At 55.7% G+C, this 15,233-nt stretch overlaps 1 protein-coding gene across 1 annotated transcript in view; it reads left to right on the top strand.

Annotated features, from left to right (window-relative positions):
• Window positions 1–248: 248 nt before the first annotated feature.
• Window positions 249–15,233, top strand: part of ARRB1 (arrestin beta 1) — a 68,782-nt gene continuing 53,797 nt past the window's right edge. Inside the window, exon 1 of the mRNA XM_040964284.1 lies at window positions 249–396. Within this exon, the coding sequence (XP_040820218.1) occupies window positions 377–396 (20 nt within the window). The 5' untranslated portion in view covers window positions 249–376. The remainder of the gene's footprint in view (window positions 397–15,233) is intronic.

The following is a 15,233-nucleotide window of genomic DNA, read 5'->3' as shown; positions in this document are numbered from 1 at the left end:
CCGCGCGCACGGCCGCGCTCACGCCCCCGCTGCCCGGCTCAACCCCGCGCCCGCGCGCGCGCCCTCACGTACACACTCGCGCTGGCGCGCCCGGGCCAGTCCCCCGGGGCCCTCGGCTGGCGGGCGGCGCGCTCACTCCCAGACACGCACACGGACACGCGCGCCCCCCGCACGGCTCCACGCCCCTGGCCGCGGCCAGGGCGCTGGGCGGCGCGGCGGGCGGGGACCCAGGGCGGGGGCGGCGGCGGTAGCGGCCGAGAGAGCGGAGGAGGCGGAGCGGGAGCCTGGAGCGGGCCGGCCCGCGCTCCTCCTGCCGGCCGGGGATTTTCCAGGCTGGGTGCTGACGCCGCGGAGCTCCCTGCGGCCGCCGCTGACCATGGGCGACAAAGGGACACGGTGAGTGCGGGCGGCCTTGCGAGCGTGGGCGCAGCCTGGGCGAGGGCACGGTGCGGAGGTTCCGGAACGCGTCCCGGCCCTGTATTCACGGTCACCCAGCGACCAGGAGCCCCCAGTTCTGCTCCAGCCGAGGTGCCCGGTGTGGTCGGCGTCGGGGGGCCGTGCACCGGCCGTGGAGGAGGTGGGGGTGGGGTGGGTTGCTACTGGAGAAGGCGAGGACAGGCCGCCCCATGTGGCCCGTGCCTCTGGGCCGAAACACACGCACACACAGTGACTGGCTGACAGCGGCACCCGCAGACGCGGGCACGCACGGTCGCAGGCTGTACACACACACACACACACACACACACACACACACACACACACACGCTAGTCCCACATGCTCCCTGGCGCGCACCGTCGTCAGCCCACGCGTTTGTGCTGGCAGCTCTGTCGCCATACACAGGTTACAGGTACCAAAGCTGGGGTATGCATGTGTCCGTGCAGATACACCTTGCCTTGCCCTCGCTGTGACCAGGATTCTCATCCGCTGAGACACATTGTCTCCCTCCCTGCCATGACACCGGCATGACATGATGCTGGTACCCTTCTCACTAGCCTAGTGGAACCCATTTCCTCCATCAGGGGCCCCCACCCTGACTGGCACCTCATGGCTGTGCACTCTCCCTCTGTTTCTCCCACACTCCAGTCCTGACATGGCCAGAAGTGGAGACATGCCACCAGGTGAGGGTGTCCGCCCCCCTCTGGAGCCCAGGTCCTGGGATTCCTGTCCATTTGAGCCCCTGGGTACAGGTAGTGGCTGGCCAAAGGCTGGTTTTGAGTTGAAGAGTTGGGGATGGGGCTCCAGTCTTCTTGCAGTTGTCTTGGAAGGCTGAGAAGGGGAGAGCGCAAGTGTCAGGAAAGGGGGCCAGGGGATCCCTGGGAACAGCTCTTGACACCTGGACAGGTTGCCCAGGCACTAGCTTTGTGCCCTCAGCCTCCTGCCCCTGAAGCCCATCTCTCCCTTCACCCCTCTCTGCCTTCTTGAGCCCCGCTTCTCCCTGCTCTCTCCCCCTCCCACTGTTCCTGAAACCTTGCTGTGTTAGCAGCTATAGTGTGAGCCATCACAAAGGTGCAAGACCCACTCCTCCCGAGGGAGCTGACCCACTGGGGGGTGGCGCTAGCCACACGGCTTCTCCCCCCTTGCTGTGCCGGCCCCTCCACCACATGGTACAGGTGCTCCAGGGGTCATTTCCATCGCCTAGCAGAGGAAACTGAGACTTCACAGGTGAGTTAGGCTGCTTGGGACTTGCTTCCCATCCATCCTCCTGCCAGCTCTTTCATGTTCATTTTCCTCTGCCAGAAGAGGAACCGGCACTGGGACCCACTGAAGCACCCCCTAGGATGGAGGGCTGGAGCGGTCCTCCTCCGTGCTGGAGCACCAGGCTCGTGGCAGGAGCCTGTGGAATGCACGTTTACCTGCACGGCCAGTCCCCATTGCAGCCAGCTGGCCCAGGTTGTGTTCTCAGCAGGAGGAGATGTGACTCCTTCACTACGTCTGCTCCCTCTCACAGCCAAGACCCTCTGGGGCGTTGGCTTTCTCGCTGCTGGGGGGAGTAGTAGCCATCGCCCTTCTTTGTTCTTCCTCTGCTGGTGGTGACTCAGCCCCTCTTGGCCTCACTTAAGGAGAAGAGGTGTTGCTGCTCTGCTGCTGGGCGCTGTCAGCAGGCCGAGGGTACCCGTGTTCTGCTCCATGACTGCCCTTGATGTGTTGCTGACTCCTTGCAAGACCTTGGGGATATTGAACAGTTGACCTTTGCCTTTTGGGACCCCAGTTTCTCCATAGGCACATCAGGATGCTGTTGGGCTTTGTGTATTTTCCACAGTCCTGCTTGCTTGCTGAGTTCTCTGGACCTGGGAGGTGGAGCCACCTGAAACCTGGAACTAAGGCATTAGTTACACTTCAGTAGATGGTGGTCCTGCCCCCTTCAGTTGCTCCCTGCAGCCCCATGCCGTCTCCCTCTCACTGTCCACATAGATTCCTGAGTAACTTGGAAGAGAAAGGGTCATGGTCTTCTTCTGTAAGCCACGGGGTTGTACTTTATGCATTGGAAGAGGACACAGCAAATGTCCAATCCTCTAAGGATCAGGAGCAGCCGCAACCCTCCCTGCATGTGAAAAGGACAGGGAAAACCAATCAGAAGCTGCCACTGCCCTCTACAACTCCCAGGGTCAGAGGAAGGAAAGCAGGAGACCAACACCTGGGCAGGGCGACTTACAGGGCAGGTGAATGGCAGTTGCTAAAGCTCTAGGGACAGTAGTGCCTGCATGTGACAAGTGTCAGCTGGACACCTTCTGCATACTGGGGGTTGGAGGGCTTAGTGATGAGTGGGTCTGCTTTGTTCTGAAGAGTTAGAGCAGAGCAGGTGGGGATAGTGCAGGGTGCGGGTGTGGGGAGCGGATAGCATTGGGGCAGGGCAAGGATGCTTTGTTTGGAAGGAGGTTGTGTTGGAGCTATGGACCTTCATCAAAAAAAGAAAAAACAAAAAAGATGAGGAGCCTCTATTAGGAAAAATGACCAGGGACATTGTTCCTGGCCACCGGGTGCCTGATGTGTAAAGGCTTGGAGCCCAGGGCAGGGCTGGGGCTGGTGGGGGAGCCTCAGGAGACAGGCAGGTGATCCACAGTGTAGGAATGTTGAGCTGAGGAGCTCAGGCCAGGGGATGTGGATTCAGAGACAGCAGGCTATGATGGGTGAAGGAAGAGGTTTGCTTTTCAGAGGTGACTGTGATAGGGTCAAGCAGGGAGACCAGTAAGGAGGCCCGACAAGAAACTGCAGAGAGAGTGGAACAGAGGCAGGTGAACATGGTTCAGGCGATGCCTCCACAGGCCCTCTGCTGGAATGTCTGGTCTGTGTTAGAATTTCATGCAGAATCTTCCCACCATCCAGCCTCCTAGGGATTGGTTTTTCACAGAGTAGCAGAGATGAAGTCCTTCAGCCAGCAAGCCTTTGAACCCTGTCCATCCCCGGAGCCTTCTCTGCCACTCTCTACTTCAGCCCTGGAAATTCGTAGGGCTTGTGTGGCTAAGCATGGGCCTCCCAGGCAGGCCCCCACATGAAGCCTCAGGTTGAGACAGCAGGAGGGACTTCCTGCAAGGCAATGGGATGGAATATAATTTCCGGTCCTGCTGATGTTTATGAACTTGTTCTTTTTCTGGGGGAGGAGGCGGCTGTGATGGGGATGTGTCATCACCAGTTCCCTTGAACCTTGGCTGTCATCTCTCTTGGCGGTCAAGCCCTGTGGGATCCGTCGTGGCTGGAACACAGGGAAGGCCTGTGGCCGTGGCTAGGGAGGCTGGTAGTTATGCTGGGAGTGGGAGTGTCTGTCGAGCCTGACCCTCCGGTGCTGAGTCCCCGCTACAGTTTCTGTGGCTCTCTCCCTCCCAAGCTTGGGCCTGCTTGCCTGATGTTGGCATGGGTTCAAGGGTCCTGAGTCATGGACTGGCCTCTTGCAAGGCTTTTGACACACTGGGGCTGGGAGTCAGCAGGCACGGTCAGCCACTGCCACAGTGACTGACCATGCTGACCATCTGGCTGGGGGGCCTGTGGGACAAGGAGTGGCGTGCAGGGCTGTGGGTGGGTGTAGTTGGCTGCAGAGGTATTAAGGAAGACGGGTCTGGGGAGGGCTCTAGGAGACCCCTAGAGTTGCAAAGTCCTAGGTGTCGAGAGGGTGGCTGCCTATGGGCAAGTGTGGATTGCAGTATGCAGGGAAAAGATGGAGGTGGTGGGAGGAGAGGTCACAGTTGGGGAGAAGTGGGTTCTGGAAATCTCTGTGACCTGCTGATGGAGAGAGGAAGTGGGAGCAGGAGGGGAGAAGTCTAGGTCCCACTGGTTTGTAGTCAGAAGGCAGAGGTTGGTGACCTGGGTTAGGTGGCCTGGTGAGGGCTAGAGGGGACAGACCCTGCTGTTCTACTGCTGGTGGGCTTTTAGGAGGAAAGGTGAAAGGTAGAAGGCTGTGGTCTGGATCCTCTGGGGGCTATGGGTGTAGGGGCCTTGGGGGGTTATCTCCTTCCTCAGGCCTTGCATCTAGAGCTAGAAGATTCCAGCCCTGCATAGTCACTTTAGGCTCTGATGAGGGGTGGGAGAACATTGATGTGTTGTGGTTTGATGGGGGGCAGGGAGGGGAGGCATGCACTCTGCTGGCTCCTGAAAGGAGGGCATTGACTCAGGCTGGGGGACATGGGGAAGGCTTCCTGGAGGAGGTGAGCATTGAGCTGGGTGCCAGAACATGCGAAGGATAAGTGTTCTAGACAGAAAGAATCTTTGCACAGTCACATGTTCTGAGGGCAGGTACAGGAGTGAGGAGGCTGCAGGGAAGGGGGCAGCACAGGCTAGCAAGGGTGCTGGAGGGGGTGGGTTTCCAGAAATGTAAAAAAAAAAAAAAAAGATTTATTTATCTGAAGGCAGAGTGTCAGAGAGAGGGGAAGAGATAGAGATATCTTCCATTGGTTGATTCACTCCCCAAATAGCTACAGTTGCCAGGGCTTGGACAGGAGCCAGAAACTGTATACAGTTCTTCATGGCTGCCAAGGGCCCAGGTACCATCTTCTGTTGCCTTCACAGGCCCATTATCAGGGGCATGAGTGAGAAGCTGAGCAGCAAGGACTCAAACTGGTGTTCTAAGCTAGGAGGCAGGCATCCCAGGCTGGGCCACAAGCTACAACACTGCCCCTTCAAGCGCTTCTGGCTCTCTCACACCCTAGAAATCTTGCTCCCTCCAAACTGGTTCCTAGAGAGGCTGGTTCAATAGCACTGAGCATACTGAGCTTGCTCAGTGCCAAGGTTAAGAAATTGCTGCCCCCGCCACTCCCCCACCACCCCCACCCCCCACCCCCGGCCCAGGGAATGAGATACCATACCTCCACATCAGACTGAGTTCTCAAGAGTGCCTCCTCCATCAGACTGGGAGAAGATAGACATTCCTTCCTTCCTTTGTGGAAGTCTGTGTCTCCCCCAGTAAGACACATGTGGCTTCTGAAGGAAGGATGCCTCCTTTATTTGCCTGGGCCTGGTCTCTCCTGTCTGAGTGCTGGGACTGGAACAGGGGGTCATCTCAGGTAGTTTCCCGGCTCAGCACCCCCCTCCATTCCCCCTCTCCCCGCCCCTGCCCCATCTACCACCCACCTTCTGTATGCAGGATGGGTCCTGTCCCAGAGGAGTGCTAGTACAGGGGTAGAAGACAGAGGAGGTGGTGGCCGCTTTTGAGAAGGGAACAAAGAACCCTGTTGTCCCTGCCCCTCTCCCCCTCCCTCCCCAGGGGCCCGGGGCTGGGTCATCTCTCAGGAGACAGCCTCCTCCTTCTTTGCCTTCATCTTTTAGTCCCATTTGAGAGGAACTGCTTGTTCCTTCCCAGAAGACCTGGAGCCAAGTGAGGCCCCTCGGAAGCCAGGTCTCAGGGACTCTGTGTGGCTAAAGTCACCACCACAGCACCCTTGCTGGGCCTGGATGAGGCCATCGCAGAGTTGTGGGTCCCCATGCTTGTCCCAAGCGGGATCTGTCCCTTGGTCTGAAGCCTTCCAGCTAGGTGGGTGCTGTGCCTCAAAGTGAGGTCTGCCAGAGGCTGGGCTGGGATGAGGCAGGAAGTCCCTCTCTTAATGGCTCGGACCTTACAGTCAAGGTGACCAGATTGAGTTTTGGCAGAGACCAAGGGAGAAGGTAGACTGCTGGGATGGAAGGGCCCAGCCTCAGTATGCCGCAGGTCGGGGATGGGGGGAAGCATGCACTGCACTTACTCATTGCCATGGAATCCTGTCGGGATCCCGGCATCCCAGTGCAGTTGGGTCATCCATCCCCCACCCCCCCCATGCTTTGCTAGTCACTGGGGGTGAGTTTTGCTGGGGGCCAGCCCTGAGGCTGTTGGGTAGCTGAGGGGTGTGTGTGGTGCTGGGGACCAGGGAAGAGCAGGCTGTGCTAGGAGTGATGCACTCCTCCCTCCTCTCTCAGGGCCTGGTCCATCTCTCTAGGTGCACCTCCTGGCTGCCCCCAAGAGCGGCAGGTGTAGTGAGGGGGCAGGTCCTAGAGGGACCTGGAGCTGGAGCTCTCTGGAGTTGTCCCGGCTCTCTCTCCCTCTTACTTTTAAGAACCTGCTTGGAATCACTCTCCAGGAAGCTTTCTTAGGAGTCTCCACTGTGTCTCCTGCCCTCCCAACCCCTCCCAGAATGATCTGATTAACATAGATTAGAAGCTTATTAGCATAGAGGTTAGGCTGATGGAAGAACCAGATTTCCTGGTTTTAAGTCTCAGCTGGGTGACTTTGGGTTGGCTCCATAACCCTTTCTCAGTTGTAGGTCTGTAAGGTGGGCTGTGGGTTGCCTGGGGGGCTTCACAGTTAAAGTACAGAGACCTTTCTCTCTTTGCCCTAGTCAGTGCTGTGTGCCTCACTCACAGGGCTGTGAGCTCCTAGTGAGGGACCCTGTTGGATTAATCTTTGAGCACCTTGTGTTGTTGGCTGCTCCCAGCATCCTTCCCTGAGGATGAGGTCCTTTGAGGTCTGACCACATGCATCTCCTCCTTCAAGTGCACGGTGTCTGCTGTCTGCACTGGAATGATGTCTTTATGTGAAGTTAGGACTTCCCCAAGGACAGCTGGCCTGGGTCTGCTTGTCCCCAGCACCTGCACAGAGCTGGCATTGCACTGAGCTCCTTAAATATTTGTTCAGTGGAGGAAGCTGACTGTAGATCTTTCATGGAGAGAAGAGATCCTTGGAGAGGGAGGGGAAGTGTAGTGGTGGTAGTGGTGATAGGGTGTTGAGGCATCAGTGCTGATTTCAAAATGCGGAACTCCTAGGGGGCACAGAACCACAGAGCTTAGCTTAGCTTTTGCAATCCCAGGCTAGAAGATGGTAGTTTCTGACCATAGGGTGGTCTCTATAGCCCCAGTCTCTTATACCCTCTCACTCCAAAGGCTGTTATTGCTTCTCTCTGCAGCCATCCTTTGTTGGCATCAGTAACTGGGCTGCATTCATCACCCCTATACTCAGTCATTGGAAGAGCCTCTGCCAGTGTGTGTGGGCAGTGATGGGGGAAAATGGGGGAGTCCCGTCCTGAGGATGGACATCTGGGCCTGGTGGCAGTGTGCCCAGTGTGGTTTGACTCAGCCTAAGGAGGGGGGCCAAGGCTTCCGATGACCCACCAGTGATCAAAGGGCTCTTTATGTGCTGGGGAGCCCTCCCAGTGGCCAACCGAGCCCAGAATTCCCCATTGGCCACCCATTGGGCAAGTACTCAGAACCCACCTCATTACTGGGGACAGAATTCTGGGCACTGGATCCAGCAGGCTGTGGTCATAATCAGCTAATTAAACCACCCAAGGATTGCTCCTTGGCTCAGAAGAGTGCAGTGAAGGGCATGCGGGGGTGAGGAGGTTCAAAGGAAAAGTGGGGGTGAAGGAAGCTTGAAGTGGATCTCCTGGACAGGGCTGGGGATGTAGGCAGGTGTAGGAAGGGTACCCTATGGGGAGAAGACCCAGGGAAGTGACTGGAGGCAGGCAAGAAAGAGACCCTACCCCTTCATTGCTTTTCCATTTTCCCACCTGTCAGCAGAAAGCAGGAGAGGCTGCCAAATCACTAGGCCCCCTTCCCTCTGGGCTTTTCTTCAGCTGGCAGTGTTGGTTTTGTGCTGGACAGCTCAGCCTCTCAGCAACCATGTCTTCTGGGGCAGTGGATGATGTGTGATTCCAACAGCCTTGAGATGGAGCTGCCGGAGGGTGATTGGAGAGAAGGCTGTTGGTGGTGGCAGGCAAGTTGCTTGCCTCCCTGGGCGCAGCCTGTCCCTTATCCCTGCTCTGAGTCCTGCCATATCCTTAGGATTGTCCTATGCTTCTCTGAGCTGTGTAGGCACAGTCCCTGGATCTGGAGAAGGTGTTGCTGCTCAGCTCAGTAGCTCACAGGCTCCTTGGCAAGATCTCAAACTGCCTGGGCCTCAGCTTTCTCCTCTGGGAGACAGGTGTAACAGTATCACTGTGAGGGACAGGTGTTTGGCACAGCAGTGAAGATGATGACTGGGATGCCCACATCCGGTGTCAGACTGAAATGTCTGGGATTGAGTCTTGGCTCAGCTCCTAATTCCAGCTGCTGGCTAATGCACACCCAGGGAAGCAACGGGTGGTGATGGTTCAAGTACTCTGGTCCCTGTCACCCACATGGGAGATCTAGATTGCAGTCCCACTTCCTGGCTTGCCCTCAAGCCATGGTAGGCAATTGGGAGAACGAACCAGTGAATAGATCTATGTCCCCATACTGTCTTGTCTCTCTACGTTTTGAATAATAGCAATAATAAACACCATCTCTCTCATGGGGTTGCTATGGGCAAAGGGTAGGTATGGGCTTTAAAAAAATGTGGGGGCTGGCACAATAGTTCAACAGGTTAATCTACTGCCTGCAAGAACCAGCATGCCATATAGGCTCTGTGGTTCATGTCCCAGCTGCTCCACTTCTCATCTAGCTCTCTGCTTGTGGCCTGGGAAAGCAATGGGGGATGGCCCAAGTCCTTGGACATTTGTACCCATGGGGGAGATTTGGAAGAAGTACCCGGCTCCTGGCTTCAGAACAACTCAGCTGTTATGGCCATTTGGGTAGTGAACCAGTGGATGGAAGATCTTTTACCTCTTTATAAATCTGCCTTTCCAACAACAACAAGTCACTGTTTTTCAAGCCAAAAGGAGAGTCTTGGCTGTCAGCTTTGCCACTCCCTCATGCTGCACCCTCTAGCCTGCCTGGAACTGCACAGGACTGTGAGGCCAGAGGAGACAGTCAGCTGATGGTGGGAAAGAGAAGTGAGATTGCCAGGGCTTTGCAAGCCATGGGTGCTGGGGCAGCTGCCTGGGCCTTGCCTGGTGGCCCCTCACCCAGGGCAGCTTCTCTAGGAGGAAGTGGGGAGCCCTGGGGAGCAGGAAGCTGGGGGTGGATGTGCCTTAGCCTGGAGCCTGAGGCTCTGCCGGCAAAGTCAGCAGGCCACTGCCTCACACACTCAGTGGACAACAGCCCTGCCTGATTCCCAACCCTTAGTAAGAGGTGCCTGCTTAGCCTGACAAACAGCCGGCTGGCTGGCAGAGTGGGCAGCTACGGGGGTCTGCCAGGTCCTCCTTCTCTGCTCCCAGCTTCTGCTGTCCAGCTGGGGGCTGGGATTTGCAAGGGCCTCCAAGGAAGCTGGTTACATAATTCAACATGGCTTCCTGCCCCTCTCCTGCACTACTCTCCCCAGAGGGGGCTTCTGCGAAGAGAAGAAGTCACTGCTTGATTCAGACCGCCTAGCCACCCCTCCCCTACCAAGGTAATAATGACCATCCCTCTGCTGGGGTGCTGGTTTGTGCTGCCTGTGCCAAGTGGGGGCTGGGATAGGACCTGAGGGGGCTGCCCGTGTGCCGTGCCCCCTGCCATTCTCCTGGGCACAGAGCTACTAGGGGAGAAGCCTCATTCCAGCCTGAGCTAATTTACCTGCTATCTGCCCCCACAGGGGAGCTGGCCGCTCTGCAGCCAGAACTCACAGTCTACATTTTCCAGTGTTTTCTCTACATGCGAGGGAGTGCTTTCTGGGTGCCAGAAGCCACACCTCCACTCCCAGCTGGCTTGTTGCAGCTCTCCCGGTGAGGAGACCCTTGAGGGACAGCTCTGCTGGTCTGCCACCTCCCACCAAACCCTGTCACTGAGCCGGACATCCTGGCCCTCCCAGGCTTGGCATGGCAGAGAGTCTACTTACCCTGTCACTGCTTTCCAAGGAGGTTAAGAGTGTTCTGGGTCCATTTATGCCTTGTTCTCTGGGGCTACTCCTGCCCTTCTGAGAAGCTTCCAGAGAATAAAAGCTTCTTTGAGGGTCTCTGACAGCGCAGGGCCTGTGAAGAGGAAGGCAGATATGTTTCTACCTCTGACTTCTGCCCCTGTGTTTGGCTGGAGGGGTGACATAGACCAGGCACACTGTATGACGAAGGGACAAAAGAGTCAGAGGTGGTTGAGCAGGGCGCAGGGGCAGTGGACAGGAGGTGAAGGTGACATTCATTGACCCTTGTGACACACATTGACCCCAGGACCAACTTCCTTCACTTTCCAACACTTGGGAAGCCACCAAGTGCCAGCATTGGCTTCATCCATGGTTAGAAGCATTGGCTTGGGAATATGACTGCTTGAAGACAAAAACAAAATAAAAAAAAATATGGTGAAAAGTAAAAGTTCTTCCCTGTGAAGTCACAGAGAAGCTGGAGCCTGCAGAGAGGAAACGGAGCAAGTGCAAAGACTTGGGGGTGGGTGGCTGGTTGTGGGCTCTGCAGACTAGCCATGGGCGACTGGAGTGGGCCAGGGGCTGCCCCAGTGGAGGCAGTGACAGCTACACTCCTATGCAGCTGTGGAGACTCTGCCGAGGACTGTTCCAGAGGAGTTGGAAGCTGAGACTTGGCCTGGAGCAGCGTCTTGGGGGAAGCAGTTTCAAGCTTTGGGCCGTGCAGCTCAGAGGACTGCATCACTTACTGGCATGGTGGAAAGAGGGAGCAGGCTTGGGGTCCTCCTCGCCTGTGCCACAGTAACTGCAAGCCTGTGGGTGCTTGTTCCAACACTGCTTCCCATGCTAATCAAAATGCCTCAGCATGTGAGCAAGACTCCACCAGTGGTTGGTTTTGTTATGTGTCTGCATAGCCGTGGGCTATTTTTTTTTGGGGGGGGGTCAAGATTTAGACATTTTTATTGGAAAAGCAGATTTACAGAAAGGAGAGAAAGATCTTCCATACTCTGGTTCACTCCCCAAGTGGCCGCAATAGCCGGAGCTGAACTAATCTGAAGCCAGGAGCCAGAAGCTTCCTCTGGGTCTCTCTTGCCTGTGCAGGGTCCCAAGGCTTTTGGCCATCCTTTTGTTCTTTCCAAAGCCAAGCATGGAGCTGGAGGGGAAGCGGGGCGGATGGGACATGAACTGACGTCCAAATGGGTTCCTGGCATGTGCAAGGCGAGGATTTAGCCACTGAGCCATTGTGGCCGGGCCCAGCCCTGGGCGTTTAAATACTCATAAGGAGATTTTTTCCCCCCAAAACAATGGATTTTTAAAATGTCCTAAACATGACAGTGGTGATGACACCATCCAAGCCGTGTGGTTGGTAGACACACAGCCACTTCTCACTTCATGTGTGGTTCAGCATGCACACTGGGGGTGACACAGCCATCTCTGATGCTGATGACATTTGGCCAAATAAACTTTGTCATGGGAGAGCTTTCAAAGAATTAGGACCTGGGCCACAGACTGACCTGGCTCTCTCTAGCCACAGCTTCTACTGGAATCTAGAACAAAAAAACTCCATTTCCTGTCTAGACTGGGCTTCCAGACAGAATGGTAACAGATACCCACCTTTTCTGCTGACCAGTCCTCCGTGCAGTTCAAATCTCTCTTCTGACCTGAGCTGTCACAGTGACCCAGTGGCTGTCCTGTTACTCGCTATCCCTTCCATGTCATCCTCTTATTCTGACCACATCCCTCCCAGCCTGAAGCTGCCCTATGGGCCCTATAGAGATGTCTGTATTCTGCAGGTAGCCCTGGTGACCCGCCAGGACCCATCCTGACTCTCCCTAGCACCCAGGCACCCCTACCGTTTTGAATACTCCTAAACAACACCTTTTCTCCTTGTCCAAGCCAGTCTCAGCCTGAATTCTCTGCCACCTCTGACTGATTAATTTCCCTGCTATTTAAAAGTTTATGCTTAAAGACCTGGCATGGTAGCCTAATGGCTAAAGTCCTCACCTTGCATGTGCCAGGATCCCATACGGGCCACTGTTGTGGCAGTCCTGCTTCCCATCCAGCTCCCTGCTTGTGGCCTGAGAAAGCAGTTGAGGACGGCCCAAAGCCTTGGGACCCTGTGCCCATGTAGGAGACCTGGAAGAAGCTCCTGGCTCCTGGCTTCGGATTGGCGCACCATCAGCCATTGTGATCACTTGGGAAGTGAACCATCGGAAGGAGGATCTTCCTCTCTGTCTTTCCTCCTCTCTGTATATGCGCCTTTCCAATAAAAATAAATAAAACTTTAAAAACAAAGTATGTTTAAAGACACCTTAACCTCTGCAACTGAACAGTTGCATGGGGTCCCTGCTTTGGGCACAAAGCCCTCTCTTGCTGCTCTGTTCCCTGCTGGGCAAAATGCCCACCTGCTGTGCACCTTACAGACTGTCCTCGCTGGTGGCTGTTTCTGCCTTGCTTGGCTGCTGGCCTGGCAGTGTCTTCTGCTGCCTGCAGACTTCCACCTCCTGACAGGGGTTGGCATGATGGGCTCAGGGGTGGGGATGTATGGGAGGGTGAACCCCCAGAGTGGGTCCCTGGAGGAAGTGGGCCTTGAGGTGCTGACTCAAAGGAGAAGCACTCTTTCTCCCTCCTCACTTCCTTCCTGGTCCTGGTGCTGCAAGAAAACTGCTGAAGTTGACTTAGAAAAGGGAAATGTTTGCATTTTGAGGTGGGGGTTGGGCCCTCCCAGCCTGGAGATGATGAAGTAAGGCACAGTCTGGCCTTCCTCTCACTCTCCCCAAATGGCGCAGTGGCCGAAGCTGAGCCGATCTGAAGCAAGGAGCCAGGAACCTCCTCTAGATCTCCCATGTGGGTGCAGGGTGCCAAGGGCCAAACTCCACTACCATCTCATTCTATAGAGAGATAGATTAGAAGTGGGACAACCAGGACACAAATTGGTCTCTGTATGGGATGCCAGTGCCTGCATTACAAGGATTAGCCTGTTGAGCCACAGCACCGGCCCCTCTCACGCTCTCCCTTTCTTCCATCACACTCTTCCTGAACTGCTAGAGCAGGGACACTGGGGCAATGGCAGTACACTATATAAAACATGCCTGCAAAGTGTCTGCTTCCATCCTGCAACTTCTTCTTGGCTTTGAGTTCAAGTCTTGCCACGTGTCTCTCCAGTTCTCTGGCCAGGTTGTGTCACCCTTTGGAGTGTTACTGTAGGGGTGAGAGTGTCCTTCTCATTGGCTGTGGTTGGTCGTGAGCTGAGCAGGCAACTTGGACAGTGATTGTCACTCAAACCAGAAGCGGCTTTTAAACAAGATTTATTTGTTTTAAAAAACAGATTTATGAGCTACTCCCCTCTTCCACTTGTGGTGGTATGGAACATCTTCCAGTCTATGAATAAAGACTCCCAAGTTAAAAAAAAAAAAAAAGGATGTATCTACTTGAAAGACAAAGTCACACACACACACACACACACACACACACACACACATCCTTACTAGTGCACTTCCTGAATGGCCACAGTGGCCAGGGCTAGACCAGACTGAAGCCGGGCACCAAGAGCTTCTTCCATGTAGGTAGAGGGAGGGACCCATAGACTTGGGCCATCCTCTGATGCTTTCCCAGTGCATTAGCAGGGAGCTGGAAGTGGAGCAGCTAGGACTCAAACTCATATGGGATTCTTGTCTCATAGTAAGCATAGGTGTAACTTGCTGTGCCACAGTATTGTTCCCTATTTTATGTATTTAAAAGGCAGAATGACTGAGGGAGGAAGGAAGGGAAGAAAAACAGATTTTTCATCCACTGGTTCATTCTTCACATGGCTGCAACAGTGGGGTGGTGGTGGTGGAGTGTACTGGCGGGGGGCTGAACCTGAAACAGAACAGCCATGACATATGACTCCGATACAGGATACCAGTGTGTAGGTCGTGGCTCAACTTGCTGTGCTGTAATGCCAGGCAGCTGTGATGGGGGAGTTTCTGGTGGGCAATGACCATGATCATTCATCTGTGTGTTTTCAGAGCCTAGCCCAGGGCCAGGACACAAGGCATTAGGGGGCTCTACCACCCTAATTTTCCTGGATCTGTCTCAGTCCAGCATTTTAGGAACCCCTCTGGCTCAGTCTTGGGTGAGGTGGGATGGTTGACCATCCTCCAGAACATTCTCTGAGAAGATCTGTGGGCTGGCTATGTTGGTGTGTGGACAGGCACTGGATTGCAGGCTTGCAAAGGTGGTGGTAGGGGAGGGGGGCTGGCACAGGATGTGAGAGGCCCAAGAGGCAGTGAGTAGAGAGAGGCAGGGCCAGGGCGTCTACTGTTTGGCGAGGCGCAAGAGAGTCAGGCCCTGAGCCTATAAAGCTGCTGCTTTGGAATCACTTTCAGGCTCCTGGACCTGGGTGCTGGTCCTGGGACGCTTCCAAGGGGAAGGCAGAGGCTGGCACTCCTTTTCCCCAGAACGCCCTGTGCTTCCCTGCCTCCCTGCCTCTGTGGCTGGGGCCTGTCTCTCCCAAGCCTATGTTGGCCCAGTGTGCCTGCCTGTTGCTTTGTGAGCTGTCCACTCCACTCCTTGTCCCCCCCTCCAAGTTGCCTGGAAAATGTCACCTGTGAAAATCCACTGGACAGGGCCAGTGCCTGGTACCTGGATAGCACATGTTGATTGCTCATCCCCTTCGTGCCCTGTACATCTCTCAGTGCACATGGGCTCTGGGATATGGGAACACTTGGCTTCCAGTGTCACCATGACAGGCACAGGTGGGGCTGCCCTTGTTGGAAGGGTCCCTTGGCCCTGGGGGCCAGGGAGGAGGAGGGTGTATGTGGCCAGGGAAATCTAGTGGTTCTTCTTCTGCTTGGGTCAGAAGCAGAGCCTGCTGGCAGCACCTACCCGGAGGAGTGCAGCAGGAGAGACAGATGGACTGGACCTACCGACCTGGCACAGGGAGGGGTCAGGAGCATCCGGAATTGTGTCCTCGGGAGCCACCCGTCTGTTGGGCTGGGGGCAGGGCCTTTGTGAAGGCGGGTTGTGATCAGATCGCCTCTGGGCCCTTCCTCCAGCCCCGAGATGGATTCACCACCCACCGCCAGGCTGCTGCCCTCTACGCTCCAC

This window comes from Ochotona curzoniae, unplaced genomic scaffold (assembly GCF_017591425.1).
Source record: "Ochotona curzoniae isolate NIBS_2020 unplaced genomic scaffold, NIBS_Ocur_1.0 scaffold_3223, whole genome shotgun sequence".
In the NCBI taxonomy this organism is placed as follows: domain Eukaryota; kingdom Metazoa; phylum Chordata; class Mammalia; order Lagomorpha; family Ochotonidae; genus Ochotona; species Ochotona curzoniae.
Note: the sequence above shows the minus strand (reverse complement) of the source record. Positions and strands in the feature narration are given on the sequence as shown.